This window comes from Pipistrellus hanaki (genome assembly GCF_964339955.1).
Source record: "Pipistrellus hanaki genome assembly, chromosome: 14".
In the NCBI taxonomy this organism is placed as follows: Eukaryota; Metazoa; Chordata; class Mammalia; order Chiroptera; family Vespertilionidae; genus Pipistrellus; species Pipistrellus hanaki.
In genome coordinates, this window is record NC_140516.1 from 27,643,619 (window position 1) to 27,670,201 (window position 26,583).

Here is a 26,583-nt window from a genome sequence, read left to right on the forward strand (position 1 = left end):
GAATGGTAAAAATTTCAATAATGATGATGATGTCAAATCGTACCTGATTCAGTTTTTTGCTAATAAAAACCAGAAGTTTTTTGAACGTGGGATTATGATGCTGCCTGAAAGATGGCAAAAGGTCATTGATCAAAATGGGCAATACATTACAGAATAAAGTTATTTAGTTCCATGAAAAAATTGTCTTTGATTTTCTTTAAAAAATCCGCAATTACTTACTTGCCGACCCAATAGTTTAAAACTAAAATTGAATTATCTAGTTCATTAGATTTATTAAGTAGAAAAGACTAAGAAGCTACCCCATGGCATTCATATGTGATGGCAGCCCCCTATTTTTTTCTATATGGAATCTTTCTGAGCAATTTATTAACTGGATTTAAAATCATCAAAATCACCAAGAAAATTAGCATAAAATGTGTTGAAAAATATAAAATATACAAGTTTGACATCTTTGATTACCATTTAATGTTAAAATGTGAGCCCATTTTCATTTCTTTTTTCACATTTCTTTGTATTTTTCACATTTTAAACCAAAGTATGCTATTTTGATACTAATATATTTCTAAATTAATATTTTTTCTTTGCATATTCTATGTAAAATCACAACGATATAAAAATATTAATACTTATTTTTTTTAAAAAAAAAAAAGGTTAGGTTTGAGTATACCAAAATGTTAGCTGTGGTTGTCTTTGCATTGTGGGCCTATGAACAGTGTTGCTTTTTGAAATATTTTGTATTTTCCAATATTCTATAGTAAGACAGTTGACCTTTATTAATAAAAAATAAAATAAAAAAATGCCTAAGACATGTTATAGTTTTATGGTATGAAGGATACAAATGTTGCATTAATATTATAGGATTTATAAGAGACCATTTTAATGTTCCCCAGGAATTTTGGGGGGACAAAAGACACACAGAACAGCTTATTACAATACTAGAGGCCGATGCATGAAATCCATGCAAGAGTAGGCCTTCCTTCCCTGGCTGCTGGCACCAGCTTCTCTCTGGCACCCGGGACCCAGGCTTCCCTCACAGCCGCGGCTTCTTCCAGAAGGATGTCCTATCTAATTAGCATATTACACTTTTATTATTATAGATTCCACCAGAATAACATAATGTGGATAATCTCAACATAGTAATATTAAGTTCAATGATATTGATAATGACTTTTCCCAAGCCTGTAAGCATATTAAGGGTCATTGTTGTTAATAATGTTGATGTGTATACATAGGCATGTATTTACTCTTTTATTTCTCTTGCTTTTTATCTGTGTTTTTTTAATTCATAAGACTCTGAGTTTGTTTCATTTAAAATATTAGAAGATCTGCAAGAGATTTTATTTTAATATTGTCTATTTTACTATTTATTTAACAATAAAGATTCTTGGATGGCAAACTGCTGGATATCAATAAAGACTTCCAACCGCATTACGGGGAAGGAGGACGCATCCTGGAGATCCGGACGCCGGAGGCAGTGACCAGCATTAAGAAGCGAGGAGAAAGCCTGGGCTACACAGAAGGGGCCTTGCTGGCTCTGGCCTTCATCATCATCCTCTGCTGCATCCCCGCCGTCCTGGTGGTTCTGGTCAGCTACAGACAGTGAGTATTCGTGGGTGCTCAGTGTTCGGTGGCAATGTTGGGAAATGGGTTAAGAAGAGAGGTGGCCCTGTGGGTGCCACAAAATAGAATAATAAAAAAAAAAAAAAAACGGGTAATACATCATATAAATTGCTGGTACAACCAACACTAAGAAATAATGGTAGAACTGTTATTCATCATTTAAAATTCCTACAGGGAAAGTCCTTACATATTATTTTACCATTGTCTTTGCTCTCCAACACTGAGAATTTTCTTTTGAGTTAAATAAGATCATTTCAATATTAACGTTAAAAGGTATGCTCTACACCAAGATGCTATAGGACTATGTTCAATCACAAAAGTAATGTGAAGAGCAAACTTAACACTTAGGTGGATATACGTATTGGAATTCCATGCATCCTTAACAAATCAATTGTTACGCCATATTTAAAGCCAATGAAACACTTAATACTGGCTAAATTCTTTTAAATTATCAAGCTGTCAACCACATGTTAATAATCATGTTAAATGTAGTTTACATTGTGGCTACCTTGTTTTATTCAACTATTTCCAAAAGATCTTTGTTATACCCTACTAGCAATATCATCATTGAGAACATTTTATTTGACACACAGTGCAGTGAACAAAAACTGGATATTAAACTCAGTGTCTGAAATTTAAAAAAAAATAACAAGATGCCTTACATTTGAAGATTTGTACCACATTTAATAATTGCATATATGTACCATACCTCCTTGATTCAATTATTTATTAAAGGTTTTCATATCTAGGCCACTGTGAATAACACTGCAGTGAATATAGGGGGGTGCATGTATCTTCGTGAAAAAATGTTTTCAAATTTTTCAAATACAAACCAGAAGAGGGTTTGTTGGGTCATATGGTACCTCTATTCTTCATTTTTTTAGGAACCTCCATTGTGGTTGTACCAGTTTACACCCCCACCAGGGTTCCTTTTTCTCCACACCCTCTCCAATGCTCACTATTGTCTTGTTCAATAGCCATTCTATGAGGTGTGAGATGGTATCTCATTGTAGTTTGATTTGCATTTCCCTGATAGTGAGGTTGACCATCCTTTTTGTGTATCAGTTGGCTATTTGCATATAGTTTTGGGAGATGTGTCTGTTCAAGTTGTCCATTTTTAATTAGAGTTAGTGTTTGGAAAGTTTGTAGGAGTTCTTTTATATATATTGGATATCACTGCCTTGTTGCAGTTGTTGCTTGCAAATATCATCTCCCATTCAGTTGGTTGCCTTTTTGTTTTATTGTTAGTTTCTTTTGCTGTGCAGCAGCTTTTTAGTTTGATATAATCCCATTCATTTACTTTCGCTTTTCCTTCCCTTGCCTTTGGGGTCAAATTTATGAAATCTTTCTAAGATCAAGATTTATAAGTTCAGTATCTCATGTTCCCTTCTAATAACTTATTCAGATCTTATATAAAAGCCTTTGATACCTTTTGGATTAACTTTTGTACATAGAGACAAACTTTTATTTTTGTGCATCTGGCTTTCCAATTTTTCCAGCGCCATTTACTAAAAAGGCTTTCTTTTTCTCATTGTATTTTTGGCTTCTTTGTAAAAAAATTGTTTGCCCACATTCATAGGTGCTTTATTTCTGGCTTATTATGGGTAAAATACTTGCTTTGTTCATTGATTTTGCTTCTGAGTTTATTACACTGCCCATCTGATTGGGGTTGTTTTTGTTTGTTTGCTTTTAGCATTTTGTTTTTTTCAGGACTCATATTAAGCCATCTGTCATTTAAAGCACATATTTCCATGTCTTTAAATTTATTTTCTGGAGATTTTTCATTTTCTTAATGAGTTGCCTCTTACTTTGGTTATGCATGGAATTTGATGGGTTCCTTCTCTATCTAGACACCTATGTCTGAGTGGCATTTCTCTAGTAGACTGATAAACAATGTTTCTATTGTTTTTCGGTAGATGATGTTGAACCACACGTTTCTGCACTTGTCTGCCTGTTCAGATCTCTGTCAAATGGTGGGAAATGACATGTGTTCCCTGGAAAATGGGCGCCTCTCCTGAGATACAGTCACCCAGGTCTTAGGGACCCAGCCTCACAGGGGAGTGCAGTGGGCGATGAGGGTCCAAATCAACTCCGAGTGCTGCCCCTTGCAGCCAGATCCTGCCAACAGCACAGCCATTGTGTGTGGGTATGGATGGGGCAGACGGGGGAACCCAGCACCTCCTTTGCTGCTTTTCCTTCCTAGCAGTGGCGATGAACCTGTGTCATCCCCCCTGTGCCTCTACCAGATCCTGGAATGAGTTGAAGGTTATGCCCTTCGCTTAGGGAGAAAGTGTTTCTGTATACCAGTCCTGGTGTTGGCAGATAATGTGCTCTGCATCCTGACCGGGAGGGTGAAGGGAGCAAAGCTCTGGGAGGTGGCCAGTTTTCATAGCTTTGTCCTTCTGTCTGGAATGCCACTTTTCAGACAACTGCGGCCACACTTATGTGCTTCCTCTCTGCCTGGGTCACGGGCTCTGCAGCTAGCACTGTCCACTCCTGTAGGAATGCTCACCAAATCTCTCTGCTCTGCCCAGCTGAAGGGGAGGGCCAGCCACAGCCCGATTCCTCTCCTCTCCAGGCCTAGCCTCAGTGAGCTCCATGCTGGAAGGCTGCATCCATGGCTGATTGAGCTCCTCTCCCTCGCTGTCTCTCCAGTTCACCCCCACTTGCCCATCTTTATGTTTCAATATGCAGCTCTCTGTGTGTTAAACAGGGAATTCTTTGTTGAAACGAAAAGATGAAACAGAGAGGGGCCGGAGACCAGGATGCCAGGACACAGGCTTTATTGAACAGAGTACCACTGCCAGCTGCTTCCAGAGAGAGAGAGAGAGCTGTAGAGAGCAAGGGCCAGGGTACAGCACTTTTTAGGGGGAGGGGCTTAGGGTATTTGGCAGGTGCTGATTGGTGGTTTAATGCTCAGGAATGTCCAGCTGCAGGTGGAGTTTATGTCTTTCCATCAGTTGGAGGAAGGGAGGATCTATCAGAAACTTAAAGGGGAGAGATGAAGGGGATCCCTCACCTCATTATTCCTCTGACTTCACTCCACTCTCTCTATTCCTTTTGCCATCTTCAGGCACAGTAAACAAAGGAGCTGATTATAAAGATCACATCATTTTTAATATTTCCCTATCGAAGTTGAAATTCACAAACCCATATTTTAATACAATTTTTCTCATTCAATTTAGTTCATTTCTTTGTTTTGTCTAATAAATATTTTAACAGTTTATGTGTCTATGACAGTAATATTAAAGTGCTCACCAAATTCTGAATTGAAAGTTTCTGTACTATGTCATTAAATCTGTGTCAGTCTGACCGGTAAATTATTCATAATTTAGAATAAATCAAATATTAGAATATTATGAATGCAATATTTTTAATGCAATTTTCTCTCTTTTTTTCTTACCTATTGCTTTCCCAAACAGGTTTAAAGTGTAAGTATGATGACTAATATATTGCTCATAATTTTATGTAACATGAACAAAGAGGCCCCAAAGAATACTTTTAAAGCAGTCATCCTGCCCCAAACCATATTTCATTTGCCTGCTTTGTATTTGCAGTAGGTATATGATTTTTAGCTCAAATTTCCTTGAGTTTTGTATACATAGAATTGAGCTGGGGTTATACAATTAGATGTATCTGGGGGAAATGTGAAAAAGTTTGCTCAGATAGCTTCTACTCTTGATATCTTGGTTTTGAGGAAGGAATTAGGAATCAGTGTGAAGGATGGTGAAAAAGAGCAGCCTTGCTCTAATGCAAGAATGACAGGCTTTCCTACTTACGTAGCTAAAGGAATCAGAGGTAAGCCAATGGTCGGCAAACTCAGTCAACAGAGCCAAATATCAACAGTACAATGATTGAAATTTCTTTTGAGAGCCAAATTTTTTAAACTTCTTCTAACGCCACTTCTTCAAAATAGGCTCACCCAGGCCGTGATATTTTGTGAAAGAGCCACACTCAAGGATCCAAAGAGCCGCATGTGGCTCACGAGCTGCAGTTTGCCAACCACGGAGCTAGCCAAATCTCCTTCCTACATAGCCTCTGTAAATTAATGTCAAAAATATTTCAAATAATTTTAAGTAAGATCATTCTTAATAAGTGAAAGATAAAACATAATTATATATCTTCTATCTGCCTCACATTATGAAAGAGATCCATTAAACAACTACCAACTGTCAATCACATTCTCATAAATGTTTTGCTCTCTCCCTTTAATGTTATTTAACTTTGCAGATATTTCAAATGAATTCTACCTGTTATCAAGGGGTAAATATTTTCAAGAACACTGAGGGAGTATTTGTGACTATCCTGTGGGCAGACCTTTGTAATTATAGCGGTTTGTAAGTTCAAAGACTTGTATAAAAGTTTTGTTCGTTTTACTGGGTAGTTTCTCTGATAACGGTACATTCTTGTTAAGAGTCAGCCTATTGCTAAGCATATGGTTTCTAAAACAGTTTTACAAAAACATGCTTACTTTACTAAAGACGCCAGGCCGAGTGCACCAAGACAGCTCGCCTCCAAGCTGCCGCTGCTGCGATGCCCCCTCCCAAGCCAGCAGCTCCTGCCCCAGCAGCCGCCCCTCCAGGCCCGCCACCTCCGGGCGCACATCTCTACGAAGAAGTTGGGGACAGCACAATGTAAGTAGGACTTTCCGGGCTTTTTAGAAGTAAATGTGTTTTCAATGATACTGTGTGGTGAGTATTTAAATAGTTTCAATTCGATGTGGAAAATGCAATTTGCAGTCTACTTTCTTAAATTTTTTTTAAAACAAAAAATTGTTAAGAACCCAAGAGAAGTTAAAACACTAAGAACCCAAGAGAAGTTAAAACACAAATAACCAAAGAAAGTTTTTAAAAACTGAGACAGAGAAAAGAAGTATTCAATATGAGGAGGCATTTGCAGATGAAAAGCTTGAGCATTATATTTAGTCTCTAATAGATTCTGAAAGAAGTGTTTGTCATAGAAAATGAGAATACAGCACTGTCATAATATAGTAATTCCCAATTTGGTATCAAAAGCCAACTTCTGCTTGGTGACATAAAAAATTGTATTGTCTAAAGTCATAGACTTTTCTAACATACTATTTTACAATTGATAAAGTGGAATAGCTGAAATGTGGATTAAAATAATCTTCTTAAAGTGATTTGGGTATTTAATATTGAATTATTTACTTTATCATATTCTTCTCAAAAGAGATTGCATAATATGTTATTTCTTCTATACTATTTGTTAAATCATTATTTTTGAAAGAGACTTTTAAAGACTGGAGATTTTTAACTTGACTATATTTTTAAAATTTTTTAAATTCAGGGGTAACTTTCTGGATGCAAAATAACTAAAGATGTTATAAAATGTTGAATATGATAAAATTAAATCTAGAAAACCTTTTATTAGCTGAAATGGTTCAAGTTTAGGTTCTTAAACACATTTACTGTTACATTTTTAGCATTTTCTAGTAGGAATAAAGCAAGCCTCAAATATTGTAAACCTTACCTTTCAATGGGAAAACCATTTTTCAACATCAATATTATTTGCCATATTAATACAATTACATAAGGTTATAGTAAGAATAGTTTTTAAAATGTTAACTGTATTAATGTTGTGTAATGCTAAAATTAAAACATTTTAATGCTTCTTTCTAAAATAATAATATAGGAGTTATGCCTTAAATATATTTTTTTTTCATAAGTTGAAAACAATGGTCTCATTGGTGAATGTAGGAATTGAGCCAATATGATTTGATTAACCATCTTTCTCTAGCAAAAATGTTTAGAAACTAAAAAAAGATTGAGGTATAAACTTGAGTGTGTTTTATATAAAATTAGTAAGGGCTATATATCCATTTTTATTTAACGAAAGCAGATATACAATAACATCATCTGAAATCAATATAGTTGAATGGTGATAATTTTCAAATAGCACCACTTAAGGGTTGTTTTTATTTGAAAAATTCTTATTGACATTAGTTCTACAATTTAATTATCTTTAACCAAGTTTTAAATTATCTAAACTTTTTACAGGGATTCTAATCATAAGTTACTAGAAAAATGAATTATAGACAAATGTTTTTAAAACTATCAAAGGACATTTCCTAGAAAAACTTCAAGAATAATAACTTCATGTAGATTCAGTAATTACTCTGTAATAGTCATTAAGAGTATAGTATTTGTATACTTACTTTCTTTCAAAGAATACTGTGTCTTATTTATAAATCAGTGCGGACCTATTGTTCAGGAAGAATATAGATGCAATTTTTAGAATCTCATTTAAATTTTAGGAGTGAAACCATTCATGAAGTGAATTTTACCTATGTTTACAAGATAGCTAGATATAATTTTAAGTGGTAAGATAACCAAGTATAAACACCATTACCTATTATTCTAATGAATAAATACAAAGAAAATAGAAAACCATGTATTTTCTTTTTTGGGTATACTTATTAAGTGCTTAAGTCTAGTTCCTGTTAGTATTTTCATAATCATTTCAAATTAACTATAGTTAAAACTTCTTTTTTTCTGTCACATGTTTTCTCTTTCTTACCTGTGGATACATAGGCATGAGTAAGTAAATAATATTATTCTAATTCAAAGGCATTAAAAAAAAAAAGATGCAATCAAATAGATCAAGAACTGTTTTATTCTATCAACAGTAATCTTCATCTTTTACTGTGGAGCCATTTTCTTTTAAATAGAAGTCACATCTCATTCACTTTTGATATCTTGAAATCTCATGAGTTTAAAGATATCAAAAGTAGTGTGTCCATGGATAGTACCTGTGTCTACTAAGAGGAGTTTCAGAGTTCTTGCTTTTCATTTATATATTTTATATTTCAATCAAATGATATCATTATATAGATAATTGTTTCCAAGAACAGACCTACACAAAAACGTCTGCTATATAATGTCAAACCCATTTTTAAAAGAGGACTGTAAGTGTTTCCTGTCTGTTAATCTATGTTGTCTGCACTTTCCAAATTATTTCGGTGGTCCTGGTGCCCAAGTCCACCTGTGAGAATCCTTCCTTTGCAGTGTCTATATTTCTTTACAAAGTGTCACAATAACAACTTTGGCTTTATATATCATTTTATTGATTCACATCATCTTAATTTTTTAGTGTCTCTATTTTATTCAAAATATATTTCCCTTTTAACTTCTTTTATGTGGGGAAATAGTAAGTAATAACAAAAATAAATCTGTCACTCTGAACTTTCAAGCAAAGGGTCCCAATGTTCTCATCCAAGTGCCCTTTGGCTTACTCAATTTTATTCATGATAAATAGCATTATGACTCACTGTCATATATGAGGACATTTTCTAGTGATATCAAAACTATGTTTCATTAACAATTATTTTCAGTAAAATGAGTCTTGACTAAAATTTGACCAAGAACATGTTCAAAAGAAATATCAACACTCCCTCTCTTGTTTCTAAAATATATGTTTTTAAACTGATTAAGCAAAACTTAAGAGGAAGAAAATAATCCCTGTCAAGATTCTGATGTAAATTCAATTTCTCAATTGTGATTTTGAAATCTGCTGCAAGAGAAATTCTCTCACTTGTGCTTGGGGATTTTAATTCTCTGAATCTGGAGGATAGGAAAGATATTTCTGTATTCTCTTGCAGGAACTTATCTTAGCAAAGGAAGTACTGTTAGCTCCAGGACAGAGTTACTGAGATGAGAGATAATGGACAGTTATGAATCAGATACAGCCAAGAATCCATTCCCCAAAAACAGTTAGCTCTGGGCATCCTCAACCAAGGCAAAGGACATGCAACCATTCACCAAAATGCTAGTCTGCAATTTTGGAAAATTATGATTTATACATGAGAGAACTGTTGTGTGTGGTCATGGATACTTTGCTGTATCAAAATAATTGGGGGGAAATCAGTGTACAGATTGATACATTTTGGCAAAAAATAGAATATTATGCTACTCACAGCTCTCAAGCTCTTCTGTCCTGTCTTTTTGAGAACAGGGACATGAAAGCAATGCTTTGCTTCAATAGATTAGTGTTATTTGGCATTTTGTATTTTGAAGTCGTAATGAGAACCATAAAAAACATCTTTCTCATGAAAGCTATGGCACAACCTGTTTCCTTACATTTCATTATCTTCTTTTCTTTCAAGTCTTTACCTTCTCTACCATTTCCAACAAAGCAGGGGAAGTCAGTCAGTCTCAGAAGACAAGACACATCAGCGCGTGATGATGCCCTTTTCCTCCAGCACTGTTGAGGCTCACGAGCAGGCTTATGTAGAGGGATCATTCAAGAACAGCCAGCCCACGCCTGCAAGAAAATTCACATTGATATCTGAGGACGATGCCTTAAATACCCACAGTACCCTTTATAAGGAACATGTAGATCAAAGATCAACACATTCAGACTTTTCCCTAAGAACAGATTCTATAGGCTCTATTTTACCAAGAGCACAACCCAAGAAGGAGTCTCTGAGGGGCCCACGAAAAAAGATTCAAAGGATATGGAATCAGACGTTCGGTTTACCTAAGAGACCAAAGTGGGAACGTCCCGATAGACTGGAAACCATAGATCTGGATCAGTGGCAAAGCAACAGGCAGAAAGCGGGAAGTGAAAGCACTGAACCCTATCCACACACAAGAGGTAGCAGCAGCAATCCCTTGCTCATAGCTGGAGACACAAGGGTAACAGAGAAAGAGGCACAACGAGGTGAATCACTGACGGTACAAGGAACAGAACAGCTGAAATCTCTATCTTCAGACTCTTCTTTTTCTTCTCCTTGGTCTCACTCCACATTCTCTACTCTGCCAACTGTCTCAAGAACTGTGGAACTCAGATCAGAACCCGATGTCATTTCTCCTGCTGACTGTCCCTTGGAACTTTCTCCTTCAATGCCGTGCATTTTAAATGCTCCACTCTTTAGGAGAGAGACACCCAGTTGTATGTTGACTATTGAAACCAAGAGGAACATTTTCAAAAATCCTCCCCATCCACCAAACATCTCTCCTCCACCCTTCCCTCCGCCCCTTCCCCCTCCTCTTATTCTTAATCCTTTTGCTCTTTCCCATCCCTCTCCTCCTTCTAGCCCTTCTCCTGTTCCTCCACTTCCTCTTCCCCCTTCTCCTCCTCTATCTCTTCTCCCTCCACATCCTTCTCTTCCTCCACCACCTCCCCCTTCTTTTCCTTCTCCACTCCCTCCTTCAACTTCAGGTTTGTCCACTAAGTGTGTTTCTATACCAGCTGTTAAACACACAGTCAATGTGACACCAGCCAAGGAAACACAATCCTCTGTGGGACAACTATCAACACCAACAACAATGTGCGATGCAGGTCCTCTAAGAGAACCAAAAGGAATCCTCAAACATGTTAAAAACTTAGCAGAACTTGAAAAGTCAGTAGCTAATATGTACAGTCATATAGAAAAAAGCTATCCCTCAACACACATTCCAAAACTTGAAATTAATTACCCTTCAGAGATGACCAAAATGGAAATAACATCTGGACAAAACCAGGAGAATTTGCACAATATTGTTGAGGAATTTGAAAAACAATCTCACACTCAATCTACTTCACTGTAATGTTGCTTTTCCTGTTTTAACTGAACAACTCTTTTGAACGTAGTCTTCGAGTGGAGGCAAATTTGGACATTAAAGAAGATTTCATTCTTTTCCCTAAACTCAATGCAATGCTGTTTTTTCCTCCCTTTTAATTTAAAATATTATTAACCTCATCATTACTAACTCATAGATTTACCTTAATTTTCTTAACTACGAAGTAGCATTATTTGTCTACATTTATTTAAAAAGTAAGTAATTTCAATCTATTTTTTTAATGGGACTATATGGGCATGAAAGTTAGACATCCAATTTAAAACAATGACTTATCATATTGATGCAATAATTTTTACTTTTCACCATAGTTTTATATGTATGCTCCAAGAAAAAAGCAGATTGTTACAAAGAAGCTAAAAAATATCATAGGTTCTGTAATTTCCCTGAAGCTTTTGCATTTGATAAGAAGGAATACTACCAAATTAAATGTTATTTACCTTAAGACATAGGAGGTGACAGACATTAATAGTATTCCAAAATAAAAACCAGGTGCTATAAGATGTAATCATCTATTTTCTTATGAGAACATCCTTTACTCTGGCTTGCTTTTATCTTACTAGTATGCTTATACGTTTGATAAACCTTTACTTTTTTTTTCAATTGCTGTCTTAGCTATTTATTTCTCATTGTGTTTTATTTTTCCTTCTTTATAATGAAAATAAATCTTGAGTTGTTGACTTTTGTAAGACATTTCATTGTTTCCACAGATGTTTAAAGTGCTCTTTAGTTTCTCTTGTCCACATTATTACATCATCTCTTTAATTATAATTTTATTATGAGGCTCCTTCAAAGAAAATTATTTATCTCATGTTTAGTAAAGAAATTTGAATCAGATTCATCAAAGGAAGGTTAAGTAAATTGTCTACAAATGCTATCTAGAATGAAGTTAGTATTTCACTGGTGAAAATTATAAATATTTCTATCAAAAATAAAAACATGCTTTATTAATTTTTTAGAAGAGGGCATTATGGCATAATTCCTAACTACTATTAATTACTAATGGTGAATTATTCAAATTAAGTCTATAGTATATAAAAAGCTTAAATAGAAATCAAAAGGAAATATATCTGGTGGACTCTTAGCAGTTCTATATAGACCTTAACTCTTTGTTTTAGGCAAAGAAGACAAAAATTTGTACTCTAGACAAAAATTTCTGTAATTGTAGTGGTTGTTTATGTTCGAGTTCAATATGTTCAATTCTTAAAGGTATCAGCTAAGCTAAGTACTACCTTACTACCTTCTTCATGAAAGCTATACTTAACCATCAAGTAGTCCCTTTGTTTCTCCTATTGAACACATGGATTAATTTTGTTTACTGGAAACCCTCACTTTGAATACAACTATAATAATTTGTTTTACTCTGTTATTTTCCCATTTTAGGAAGATATAAATTTGCACAGATTAAAGCACAATTCCAACATTGAGGCAAAAGTCTTGCTTGATAATTAACATTATCAAGTAAGTATATTTAGGTTCAGGGACCAACAATGCATCATTTCAAAGGTTTTGTTCATCTCTTATGTGATTATTTCTTCAAGAATTTAGTCTGACCTCCCTAATTAATAACATCAGATCAAATATAATTTGTAAGTTTAATTATTTTCATTAGTTCCTCTGCTTCAGATTCCTTTCATCCAAATCAAGAGTAATTTCTTTCTTGGGGTTCTTGCATATGATTTTTTTTCTCTCTTTCACTGAAAAACTTCAGTTGGAGTTTTTGTTGGCAGCTGGTCTTATGCATGAGAACTTGTACTTTTTGGCGGAGTCTGACAAGGTATTATTCTCAATTGTGTATGCCTTTTATGTGCGTGTGTGTGTGTGTGTGTTCTTAAGCTATTTTGTATCAATTTCTTGGAAACAGGAAATTTCTTAATTCCTTAGATATCCTTAATAATTAAATCTCTAAATAATTATCAAAGAAATATTCTAAGAAATCTAAATAACAGTTTTACTTGTAACCTTACCAAAATGCTACATTATTCTTTTCAATAACATTATTATAATTCTTAAATAATCTTAAAATCTATTCGTATTTTATACTTTTCAAATGGAACACTCATACCCGTGTTTTATATTTAGTCCTGTTTTTTACACATTAGATATTCTCATCTTTATCTTAAAAGCCAATTAGAAAACCTTCTACATGACACCTATCATCCTAATATTCTTTGAACATGACAGAATGTGTGTTTTTTCTCCCCTCAATCCTTAAGCCTCCACAAACTGACAACCAGGCTCTTAAAAAAGCACTTTTCCCCCTGGTGATTTATTATGCTTCAATTAGTGCATAAAGAATTGTATTAGATACCTTATTGAAGTACAGACAGATTACTATTCAGCTTCCTTAATTTAAAAAGTAAGCTATAATACACATAAGTGATATAAAATGAATTAGTACACATTAGATATAAACTACACAGAAATGTATATCCATATTGCATGACTGGTTTTATAGAAATTAACAGTGTCATGTTAATTGAAAGCACACAGTATTATACATATTAATTCTGTTGTGTACCTCTTTTAAGTTTTTTGCCTTTGAACTAAAACAATACAAATAAATTAAATGCAACAAAAATTAATGGAAGAATAGTGTTCATCTATTGATATTTTATTTGCTACATTTATAGAAACTACTGCTAAAGAAAAGAGGCAGTTTAAATATCTTAGAAAATAAAATCTAGCTTTGGTTGGGCATTTTATATTATGCATTGATATTAAAAATATAATATGAGCTTTCTATATTTATCTCTGAAAAATACAAATTTAGTAAAAGTTGAAAATGTCTAAACTTCTAAATGTTCTAGGACAGTGGTCGGTAAACTCCTTAATCAACAGAGCCAAATATCAACAGTAAAATGATTGAAATTTCTTTTGAGAGCCAAATTTAAACTTCTTCTAATGCCACTTTTTCAAAATAGACTTGCCCAGGCCATGGTATTTTGTGGAAGAGACACTCTCAAGAGGCCAAAGAGCCACATGTGGCTCGAGAGCCGCAGTTTGCCAACCACGGTTCTAGGAGAATTATTATTACCATAACTACTGGCAGAACCACATAAGCACCCTGTAAATGTTACCACAGAACTATTACAAATAATGAGTTGCTGATTGGATTAGGTAACTATTTTATCTGACCAACCATTTCAATCAGCAAAAGATGCAAATAAGTGGACTTATTTTGAGAAGGCCTTGTAATTAAAAAAGTTTTCTACAGAGATTATTTCATTGGACTTTAGAAAAGAAAGTTATGTACTTACCTCTTCATAACACATCTTCATTGAAGCCAGTTGTTTAATTTCATATGGCATGGTCAACAGCACCAGTGTAATGCTTTAGGTCAACTCTTTAATAAATAATATGTTTAAAATATTGATAATTAGTGACATTAAACATTGAAAGCATTCTATACCTTTTCCCTCTCAAGTACAGTCAAATGTTTCACCAACTTATGGTCCATAAACTTAAATTTTTATGTAAAATTGAACATTTGGCTCTTACATCTCTAAAAACTTTGTTCCATGTCTAATAATATAACACATTAGGTATAATTAACTCTCAAAAGTTAATATTTTGCATTCTCTATTTTTAGAATAAACTAACACAAACAAAACCATCTTACAAAGACTCAGGAGAATATATTCTAGTCATAGAGATATATATTTTTTATTCTGAACTGATATAAATGTATAAAACACATATATCCCCAAATGAGTATTTTATATGTATCAAGACATCTAGGACAGAGATGATATCAAATATTGTTCATTCCAGTTGATCACAACAGAATCAATGTGTGTTATTGTACCCCACTGTGAGAAAATTGATTGTGTATGTTTTGGTGTTCACATGGTTAGGCTGATAATTGTTTTTAATAATTCAGGTAGGAAACTTTGATCATCCTGTTTGATGCTGCCACAAAATGTATTTCCTACTAAGATAATTTTTAGTAAAAATTACCTTCTCAGTTTTTTTAAACACCATTACCTATAATTTTATTTAACCTAAGAAGACAAGATGTTTAATATTGATTTCTTCATTTCTGCCTTGCAGGAGAGGTTATTCACTGGAGGTAAGGGCATTATGGTGTTATATTATATCAAGGACTGATTTTTTTTTTTTTCAAAAACAGGGTAATTTTTTAAACAAAACTTATAACTATGGTATACAATCTCCTTTCTCTTATACGTGTTGCTTCTTTGTTTGGGGATTTTAAGTCTATTATTCAATGGTGAACAAAAACCAATTGCTTACCTTTTTAGGGACAATTAGTTTTTCCTGAATTCCTATTACTCAAAATTGTAATATTTCCCCAATATTGTCTATAAACCTAATTTGGAAACTGTAGCATGACTTGACTTTTATTTTTTTTATCAGTCCAAAGCTCCACTCTATCATCGTAGAGCTTGAGATCTCAGGGGGAAAAAATTAAGACTGTAAGAAAACTCTAGCTTTTCTATTGTGCTAATTTGGCTCTCAGTCTACCAATGAAGAACTGGGCATTCTGGTCAAAAGTATTTAGGCTGGCCTCACTATACGTAATAACATCAATGAAGTCACTGAGAACCCAGTATGTGCAGTTTCTCTTTTAAGAGAATAAAATAAGCATATGACCTAATTGGCAAATGTTTTAGAATATGTAAGTTCTAAATTGTTTAAAAATTAAGATGAATGACTAACACTAACTGATGTGGGGGGATAATTATAAAAAATAAAAAGTTGAACCAGAATACCTCTAACAACTTCCCACCCTGTACAGTGAATACCTTCAAGTAGACTAACTCACTAACAACTCTATCATGGAAACTCTCGCTGCTTAATCAAACAGTCATTCTATTGGCCATATTATTGGTGCGAGTGAAAGTATCTCAGAACTTCTCTGCCCATTTTCCTTACTTTAAGATTCCCGTTGCATAACTATTTCCCCCAACATTTGAATTGTTAATGCTGCTCCCATCTAATTAAAGTATAAATTATCCTGAAACAGGCTAATAGTGACTGTGTTTTCTTTAAGTTAATATGGGTGAGATAGGTAAATACAAGTGATTCCTGTCAAATCTGAGGAAGGACAATATCCCTAATCACAAAAACATTTCTGAAGGCACGCTTAATGCTTGAGTGCAAGGCAATCCACATTTTGGTAAAGAAAAATGGAAAGTGTGTCTTGAATATGATGATGGATATATCATTAGTATATCATTATTTTGTGATCTCTACCCTTCTTCCTAATGAACATGATTATATTTAATGCAATTGGGGGTAAAAAATAGAGGAGCAATTTAAAATGTTCCATTTAAGAAGAATTGTTTGACATTTAAAGTTCTTTTAGATCCCCAAATGACACCATACTGTGACGCTCAACCAAGAAGATTATTAACTTTAACTTTGATGCTAATTAAAATAATGATGAGATTAAAACAAGTTAACTTATTAAGTTGTCTTCAATGTAAGTAGTCAAAATATTATTTAATGCTGTTGGTAGCTATCACATGAATAATGCATTATAATCCCAAGGTAACCAGTATTAAACTGTCACCTTTTTCTCTCTTTTCAGTTATAATCTACCTTTACCATCTGAATTATTTTCTAAACTTTTTTTTCTATTTTAATTTCCTTTGGCAGCAACAACAACTGCTGAGGCCTTCTCTTCTTAAACCAGAGGTATCAATTTTCTTTCTCCTTTCAACCTCACTGTCTTCACGATACTTTGTGACATTAACGTCCACCATGTATGTAGGCAGAGTGGGTAGCTGCCAATGTGGCATAATTTCACAAGAAAGATAAAAGATGGTTTAGAATTAAAATAATAAGTGAGCAAATGACCTCCTTACTGCTTGTTGGCGGCTAAAATTCTAATTCTTTTCTTCATTCTTTGGGAATTAGACAAAAATGTTAGTCCTAATAAAAGCAAGCTATCATTGAATGAAGTAATTCACAAACCTGATCAGTCACTTGTCATATAATTATTCTTCAGATTAGATTTAGATTAGGCAAAGTGTGAAGAATGCAGATATCTGTACTGAAATAACAAAAGGTAAAAAAAAATGGTTATGATTCACAATTTTTAATCATTTAATGTGATTCAAAATACTGCCATTGGTTATCTATCTCAAAATGCCTATGTCATTTGCTTCTGCAATGAGAAAAAGATATGCATAGTCAGAGAATAAATATATATTATTTACATTTATTTTGCGCTCACACTAATTTTTTTTTTTTTAGAAAATAAAAAGCAATATTATATAAACACATCTTCTTTGGCAAATTTAGTATTTTATAAGCTCTATTTTTAAAAATATTATCCAATTTCTTTAATAAAATAATCTTCATTTTGCTAAAGAGAAACATTTCATGGTTAAAATTTACTCTCCACAATTCAGAAGTTGTGTGTCAGGAATATTCAACTTATATAAATTCTTAGCAAAAATTTCCATGGAGACATCTTCCTATGATAGCTCAGTGTTAAAATCCAAATACCAATTACCAGATGCAAGACTTTAATCAAGATATGCAACCCTCCTGAGCATCAATTTCATCTTCTATAAAATGTGGGCAGTAAAACTTAACATATTAACTCCCAGCCCAGCAACCTGAGCATAGTAGGAAGAAAAATCAGTAATAGGTCTTTTTTTTTGTGTGTGTGTGTGGGGGGGGGGGGGGGGGGGCTTTTTTGTTTTTTGTTAGGTCAAGAAATTAATTTCCTATGCCTTCTCTATGTAATTTTTTTAAATAAAAAAATGTTATTATCTTAGCTAAAATAAATTTTAGAAACTAACATTTAGTGTTTTATCTGCCCATGAAATCACTTTTTAGTATGCTACTGAGCATGATTTCCTAAATTTGGGATTCACCTCCTGCTAAGGGTAGCAAAGGCTGCATGGAGCATTTTGGTGTCTCTCCCAGTGAGTTGGGAATCTGAAAGGTCACCAGGTCTTTTCAGAAAAAAAAAAAAAAAAAAGCGGTGATGCTCTGCCCTTCAGTAATGTGTGCCACAGGACTCTGAGGGGGGCCTTCAGGTTATTCTCTTCTACTGGCTCCTATCCCTCCTTTCCAACTCAGATTGCAGGTGACTAATTGAATCAAGGGCTAAGTTTCCTGGTTCCATCCCAGTTGCTTTTATTCTATTTATTTTCTTAAAGGCATCTGATGCCAGATATATGTTGTATGTTGTACCTAGCAAAAGCTGAGCTTTATTCTTCCTTTAGGAAAAAGAAGTACATGTCTAAAAAAAAATGTGTTTTATTCTAACTTTAAAATCTGAGATATACTCAGTTGCATTGTTTACTTATTTTTAATTATTGCTAAAAGTTATTAAAATTCAACTTCCAAGTAATTAATTGTAAGAACATCCAACTTGGGATCTCCTCTCTTAATTTTTGAGTGTTTAATATCGATAATAGTGTTAGCTATAAGCAAAATATAGTTCTCTAGAACTTCTTAATTGAAATTTTATACCACTTTTCCCCCTCTCCTCACCCTCTAGCAATGATGATTCTGTCTGCTTCTTAGTTTGATTATTTTACATACCTCATAAAAGTGAAATCATTCTGCTTGTGTCTTTCTATGACTGGCATTTTTCATTTGACATGTTCCCAAGGTTCATCCATGGTGTTGCACATGGTAGGAATTTCATCTTTTTAAGGCTGAATGACATTCCATTGTCTATACCACATATTCTTTATCCATTCTTCCATTGATGGACATTTAGGTTCGAAGTTAATTGTTTGGTGGTCTTTCCTCAGTCTGTATGTATTAGATTAAACATGTATTGAACAATTAGTTTAAAAGCATTATTTTTGAGACCTATTCATTTTTTATAAACCAGTATAATTATGTTGGTTATTAAATGCCCCCCAATATATATTAATATATAATAATAATATATTACCTTTTTCCAATTTCTTATTGGTCTTTCTCTACCTAATTTCTGACTCTTCCCACTGTGAACACTTTTTGTTGGAATAAAACTGCAGCCTAAAAGAGTTCAAATCACACAGTTTAATAGATGAGTATTTACATAGTGCACATTCCTTAGTATCTCTCCAGAACACCTGTCAACTTCAACATTCAGATATTATTTCCCCTTCCCCTGACTACTCACCTGGTCTCTTTGCTTCTTCAAGATAAATATTTTAATGCTATACATATATATTTAAATTCAGCTTTATTGAATTTTAATTGTCAAAATTATAAAATATTTAATGTGCAAATTGTGGTAATTTGATACATGTATCCACAGTAAAAAGAGTCCCCTCTTTAGTTAATTAACACAACTATCACCTCACTTATTTCCCTTTTATTATATGTGAGAACATACAAGTTCTGTCCTCTAAGCACATTTCAATTATAGAATACAATGGTATCAAATATAGTCACCATCTTTTACATTAGAACCTCAGACCTCATTCATCTCATAGTTTTTAACTTTTTTTTTTTTTTTTTTACCAACCTCTCCCTATTTCCCACACCCCAGCCACTCATAACCACTTTTCTACCGTTTCTATGAGTGTAACTTCTTATTTAAATATGTTTTAGATTCCTCATATAAGGTGATACAATACCATGTAGTATTTGTCTTGTCCATCTTAGCATAATGCCCTCAAGGTCTATCCATGTCATAGATTATAGGATTTCCTTTTTTCTAAACATAGGCATTCACTGTGCAGTGGCAGTATTGTAGGCTGTGAGGGTTATCTGAGTTGTGATTAGTGCTAATTGAAAACTTTTCACCTGGCTCCTAATGTTCATAATCATTTTCTGTGTTTGTTTTTTTTAATTTCCATGAATAGAATATAGAATAATAAGCTTCATCTGTACCTGGCTTCCCTTGGTCATCATTCTGTTTGAGAGATTCACCTCTGTTGTGTGATGTTTTAGTGTATTTGTGGACTTGTTCATTGGTTCCAGTCGCTGGCTGTTGTGAATGCTGTATTGTGGTGTACACAGTTGTGTTGGGTATAAAATGGAACTACACTGAATTTCTGTGAAACAGGATATGCATTTATTGGACTTTAGTAGTATTGTCAAACATTTTCCTAATTGATAATCTCTCTAGAAGGATATGAAAGTTCCAGTGCTCCAGGTCCCTGCCAAAACGTGGTACTGGTGATTTTTTCCTTTTCATTCTTCACTATTCTGGTGGGTAAATTGCAGCAGTTTTAACAGCAAAAATGGATCCTGTTACAGTTGTTCTGCAAAACATTTGTAAAGTGCAGTCATCAGATCATATATAAGTAAAGCTGAGGTACTGCAAACTAAAATAAACATCCTGGGAAGTAATACAAAGTGAATGGAATTTATTACATATAAAAACAGAAGAGCAGATGGGAGATCCTATTGTGACTCTGGGTACAGAAGTAACACTGCATGGTTGAGAACACAGCAGTAACTAGTAGAGACCATGATTGCAGGAACTAGTAGAGACCATGATTGCTATAAGGAATAGTACCACTAACTAAATTCATGACATGTAAAAATATGAGGCCAGTGTTGGTGTTTTATTTTTCAGCAGAAATCTAACGCCAGATTTTTGTATAGCAATTTCTGATTAGAATAAAGACAACAAATTCAATTTAAAAAATTATGTTTGTTGGCCCTGGCCAGTGCTGCTAAATGATTAGTACATCGGCCTGCACAAAAAAACACACAAAGATTTTAGGTTTGATTCCTGGTCAGAGGCACGTGTCTGGGTTGCAGGCTTGCTCACTGGCCCCACTTAGGGCTAATTCAGAAAGCAACCAGCAGATGAGTTTCTCTCTCCCAACCTTCCCCCCTCTCCATTTTCAATCTCTCTATAAATCAATGGAAAAAATATCCTCAATTGAGAATAGTTTGCCAAACAGAGCACAAGTGATGATTATTCAGGCTGTGAATCTCATGGTTTTTCTAATGATAAATTTATGGTCTCAGAGAACTTGTATCTCCTTGAAACAACAGAATTATATATATATATATAAAAGATGACTTTCAAAATAAAGTACCAACCTATTTTCCTGTGGATACCTTTACTTTTTCCTCCTTCCTTTTTCTTACTTCATGGCAAAGTTAATTTAACTTGTTCAACCTACTTCAATGTTAAAATAGAATTTAAAAGGGAAATGTAATGAAACTGAATATAGTTATTTAAAACTAGCTTAATATGTATATCTCAGGAGAAAAAAAAAACATTTCTATAAGAGTAGAGTTGGACAAAAAATGATATTGTCTAGAATTTAGAAATAGAAGCCTTAAAATGGCTTTTATTGGTTTAATTAGATTTAATTAAATCTAGTATGTTTTAAAATATAAACATCCTTGGGAAATATCACATGTTAATGTAATTATCAGATCTTAAGAATAGCTTTTGAAAAGTTTTCAGGGTATTAAAGTCAGCAGGAAACTAGAACAATGAAATAATGGTAAAGATAACGCTATAATTTTTCTCAAGGCTAAAGTCTGTTAATATGTTAAAATAGAGTAAAATATTAACTGCCTTTGATAGTTTTAAAACAAGTGACAGGCTCATTTGTAATCTTAAACAGATTTACCTTTATATAAAATTCCATATTTACCCCCTCAGTTCTAAAAACATAATCTTATTTTGTATAAAACAATCATAGCCAGGAAAAAAAAATTGGATATGTTTGACTAACATTTGTGATTAAAGTTATTTTGACAGGAATATTTTGAGAGTCATCGAATTCTAGGTCTGGAAATCTGACTTTGAGCTGGAATGTAATAAGAATTTGTTTTCAAAATACAATTTCTCTTTTTGAAAAATAGGAGTTATCCATGGAGTCTGGAATTGATCCTGGCCAGGAATATGGACAAGATTATTACAGTTATGAGCATGGGTACATTTTCAGATTTTTTAAATCCAGTGTATTAATATTTTTATGGATAATAAGAATTAGTAAATAATTATTGCTACCATTCATGTTATGTGTGAATTTATTTGTTGCATCTTTGAAAATAAGTAACAAATCTAGTTTTAGTTTCAGTCAGGTTTTAACCATTTTTCTATATTGAGTTCCGTTTTGATGTTCTATGTTAATATTGACTCCAACTCTAAGAATGCAGTAAAAGTTATTCAAAATTATTAAATGGGGAAAAATAGACATCATATTTGCTCAATTCCTGAATTCATCATTGTTTATATGACATGTTTAACATTTCATCAAACCAGTCACCCTCAAGATTTGCCCAAGAAAACAAGAAGCAGAGCTTTATAGTAAAGATAGACTTTTTGTTCTGAAGAAGCGGTTATACTTTTAGAAAGAACCTATTTTGTGTCCTAAAGTTTTCAGTTAATTAAGGAACAATATGCCTAAAGACCCTCCCAAAACTTACTTTGAAATAACTTGACTCTTCTTATTGAATTTCCAGGGTACCATTATGGCAAAAATCATTGGTTATCAGACTGTAGTACCTACCTTTTGGTTTTGTAATTAGTTTACCAGGTGCCTAATAAGTTAGGTGTAAGTATCTGTTGATTGAATGATGAAGAAAAAGAAGAGTCACGGTAGAACCTACTTAGACCACATTAAAAAAAAAAAAAAAAAAAAGTTTAAAGTTGTAAGTTTCTATTTCAGGTATGAAATGCCTCAATATGGAAGTCGCCGTCGCTTGATACCACCGGGTGAACAAGAGGAATATGGTGAGGTGGTTGGTGAAGCTGAAGAGGAAGAAGAGGTAATTACTGTAATTTTCTTCTTTAATTAATTATTAAAGAAGGTTAATAATCCAAGAACAATTTGTTAGCCATATCTTCAGAACAGGCTACACAGTTTTCTAAAAATAAAAAATTCTGTTCACTTAATACATGTTTTCCATAGAAATTTAATAATACTGACCATTATCTTGTCTGTAGAAGGAAATTAATTTTATATAAGTTTAATTTATATCCTCCTATAAAATGTTCGACACCAGGGATAAAGCTGCAATGAAATTATATTTTCTAAAACCATAAACGTTTCTCCATAAAGATAATGTTAAAATAAAATATATAAAAGATTTCGCAAAACAATGTTTGCTTTTGTTTCTACATTGTCCAGCATACCTAAAAAATTGTGAAAAGTACAGTCTCCAATTTTTTATGTGTGCTGGACAATGTGGAAGGTAGAGTGTCCATTTTTCAGTTATGAGAGAAAGTAAAATATTGTCACCAACATTTTTAATGAAATACTTGTTTAAAGTAGCATGAGTCGTGCATATTTAATTCTTATATTGCCTGAAACGTTTACTTGAACATTTATTTTTAAAAAAACATGCACACAACAAAGAAATGTCATAGTGGTTTCCTGTTCAAAAATAAGAGAAATATGATAGCTTTATCCTGTTGTAAGTTAAGAAAATAGTAAAATTTCCTGGCTATTTAAAATATTAGTAAAGGGAATACGAATACATAAAAATATTAAAGTCTACAAATGAGAAAGAGAAGGCGTTATGATTATTTCTCTCTCCTATGTGGGATGCAAAACAAATTTTGTATAAGAAAAAAAATGAGAAAGCATTAAATTTGCTGTCATTAATATAAGCCAGCATGAAATAATTCACTTTTGTTAGGTCACCTACTGTGTATATACAGTGGGGAAAACCAGTAGCTAGTGATGTGACTGTTTACTTAAGAGCAGTTATATAGCTTGCACAAAGTTGTCACCTGCAGATTCACTCCTGCTTAACTTATGTGGGACAAGGTCACATCATAACCATGCCCCAGCTGACACTTCGATTGCATTTTGGTGATTTTCAGGAAGAGGAAGTTAAACCCACAGTTGAAATTACAGAGCCTAGAGAGGAGGAAGTAGTTGTCACGATTGAAAAGCCACCAGCAGCTGAGCCAACACCCATAACGTGGAAGAGAGCCAGGCTATTCCCAATGATTTTTAAGAAAGTGAGAGGGCTAGCAGAGAGAAGAGGCATCGTTGACCTTGAGGAAGAAGACAAAGATTATTTGAAACTAACTCTGGACCAAGAAGAAGAAGCTTCAGAAAGCACCGTGGAATCGGAGGAGGAATCAAGCGACTACACTGAGTACACGGAAACGGAATCCGAGTTCAGTTACTCGGAGACCACCGAAGAGGAGGAGGAGTCGGAGACACCTGAGGAGGAGGAGGAGAGTTCTACCCCTGAATCAGAGTCGTCCACAGAGTCGGAAGGAGAAAAGGCAAGGAAAAACATATTCCTCGCGAGAAGAAGGCCCGTGGTTGAAGAAGTCGTGGAGGTCAAAGGTAAAAAGCGGCAGCCTCCCGAAGAACCAGAAGAACTGCAGGGAGAAGAAGAGGCACCCCCGGGGGAAGGAGAGGAAAGTGAGCTGGCCATGGAAGAACCCACTGACCTTGAACCTCAGGACGTGACTGAGGAGGGCAGCATGGGATCAGCTTCGCTGGAAGGTGTGGGGAGTGAGGAGGAATCCAGCACCACCAGCAGTAGCGAAAGCCAGTCTGGAGGCCCCTGGGGCTTCCAGGTGCCAGAGTATGACCGAAGCAGGAGCTCCAGCCAGAGGAAGCCTCCGGGAGCCGAAGCCGAGGGCTACAACACAGCCCTTTAGAGGCGCGCACAGTAGGTGGGGGTTTTGCAGTGATGGGTGCTCTTGTGTGCGGTGCCTTCTGTGTGCTCTCTGAAGGGACACTTGAAGGGGAGGAACGTGATCACGATTTTGATCACGATTTAAGATTAGGAACATGCTAGAAAAAGTGGATATATATATATATATATATATATATATATATATATATATATGCCACCCACATAGATGTGTATATTAGAGGATAGCTTTAAACAGACTCAGATGTCCTATGTGAGTCATTCAGAAGACATGACATGCAACCAGTTAATATTTTCTAGTGGGATTTCTCTTAATGCAGTGTGGCATTACAGAGTACAAGGATGCCCTCTCTCTCAGAATGTGTTACATGAATACCTATGGTGGTCTTTCTATCATCTTTTAAAAATAACTCAGGACAAATGGCAACAAGTGAAATCTCTAAGAGTCGACTTTTGCATGTTTGAATATATCTACATTTCAACTGGCAAAGGCATTATCATAAATATCATGAACAGGTTCAAATGAATTTGTAGTTGGCACTTTCAAATATCAGAAGTCAAATAAAATACATTTTTTTAAAATTCAATTTTCTACAATTCTGTTGTGGATATGAATTAGAGTAAATTTGGAAAAATTAAATTGTAATAACATTTATGCAATTTTATAGGTAAGTAAACATAATTTTACGAAATATATCTGAAATCAAAAAGCATAGCCTACTTAGGGCAATGGGCTGGGAATTCACACATCCTGAAAATGTAATATTGTTTTGAGAATAACCTAGTATTGTTTCACCTTTGCTCCTTGCCATTTCTAATGTGGAATGATAAAAGTAAATTTGTGAAAATGTCCATTGTGTTTCAGTTGCTTACAAAATGAAAGTTTATAATAATTAGTTTTCACTTATACTAAATAAATTATCAGGATGGGAAAATAGTTTCTTTTAAGTTAACATGAATTTCAATGTGAAAAATGAAAAACACCAACCAGGACACTTCAATGGAATAAAAGCACTAAATTATACAAAATAAATGAAACAACAATGAAGGGTTAATTAGGAATTAGGACAATGTGGGTTTAAAAATATCTTTACACTACCAAGCATGCATGGAAATATTACCGTGAACAGAATACGCTAATGCTATACGTTCCTTTCCACTTAGCTTCCCTGAATAGTATAGCACCTGTCAAACAATGGACAGATCCTTAGCTGGATATAAATAATATGCCTTTTTGTTTTCCTTGTAAAGCAGCAATTTTATCTAAAAGAATACACGTGCTTCCTAAAATAAATGCCTACTTCCTAACTCAGCAACACTTTCTTCAGAAGTTATTAAGCTGTAAACTCAATGAAGAATTGGTGGGAAAGAAACTGGTATAAATAGAGTTGCTTCCCTCTACTTCTTTTGATTTATAATAGCTTTGATAGCATTTTTTTTTTGAACTGGACAGGCATTGTAATTTTTGCCCTTTTAATTCCTCAGATGATGTCTCACTGTTTCTATTTTGACAGTGGGCAAGAAAAAGAATGATCAAGTTAGTTGTTGATGGAGATTATGAAACCAGCTCAACTGGAGAAGACAGCACTCCTGAATGTCAGAGAAGCCGTCTCCACCCTCCTAATATCCACAGTAATGTCAATGGCAATATCTACATTGCCCAGAACGGTTCTGTGGTGAGAACCCGCCGGGCCTGCCTCCTGGATAACTTTAAAGGGGCCTCCCCTGTGCGACTGGGGAGGCATTTTAAGAAACTAGACAAGTTGGCAGTGACACAAGAGGAGAATATCCCCCTGAACACTCTGTCCAAGGGGCCATTTTCTACTGAGAAAATGAACACAAGACCAACTCTGGTTACGTT

The 26,583-nt window shown here is 34.2% G+C and overlaps 1 protein-coding gene and 1 long non-coding RNA gene across 2 annotated transcripts in view; one reads left to right on the forward strand and one right to left on the reverse strand.

Moving 5' to 3' along the window:
• PCDH15 (protocadherin related 15) overlaps positions 1-24,726 on the forward strand; it is a gene marked incomplete at its 3' end in the record, with an annotated part of 622,267 nt that extends 597,541 nt beyond the window's left edge. Inside the window, exons 32-35 of the mRNA XM_084903437.1 lie at positions 1,381-1,599; positions 6,102-6,254; positions 22,769-22,868; positions 23,929-24,726. Of these exons, the coding sequence (XP_084759563.1) occupies positions 1,381-1,599; positions 6,102-6,254; positions 22,769-22,868; positions 23,929-24,726 (1,270 nt within the window). The remainder of the gene's footprint in view (positions 1-1,380; positions 1,600-6,101; positions 6,255-22,768; positions 22,869-23,928) is intronic.
• LOC311632257 lies at positions 9,860-20,383 on the reverse strand. Its single transcript, XR_014796750.1, has 5 exons — positions 19,087-20,383; positions 18,726-18,941; positions 17,139-17,217; positions 14,459-14,544; positions 9,860-9,900 (listed from the first exon to the last, which is right to left on the reverse strand). It is a non-coding gene; the product is annotated as an uncharacterized lncRNA (long non-coding RNA).
• Positions 24,727-26,583: the final 1,857 nt, after the last annotated feature.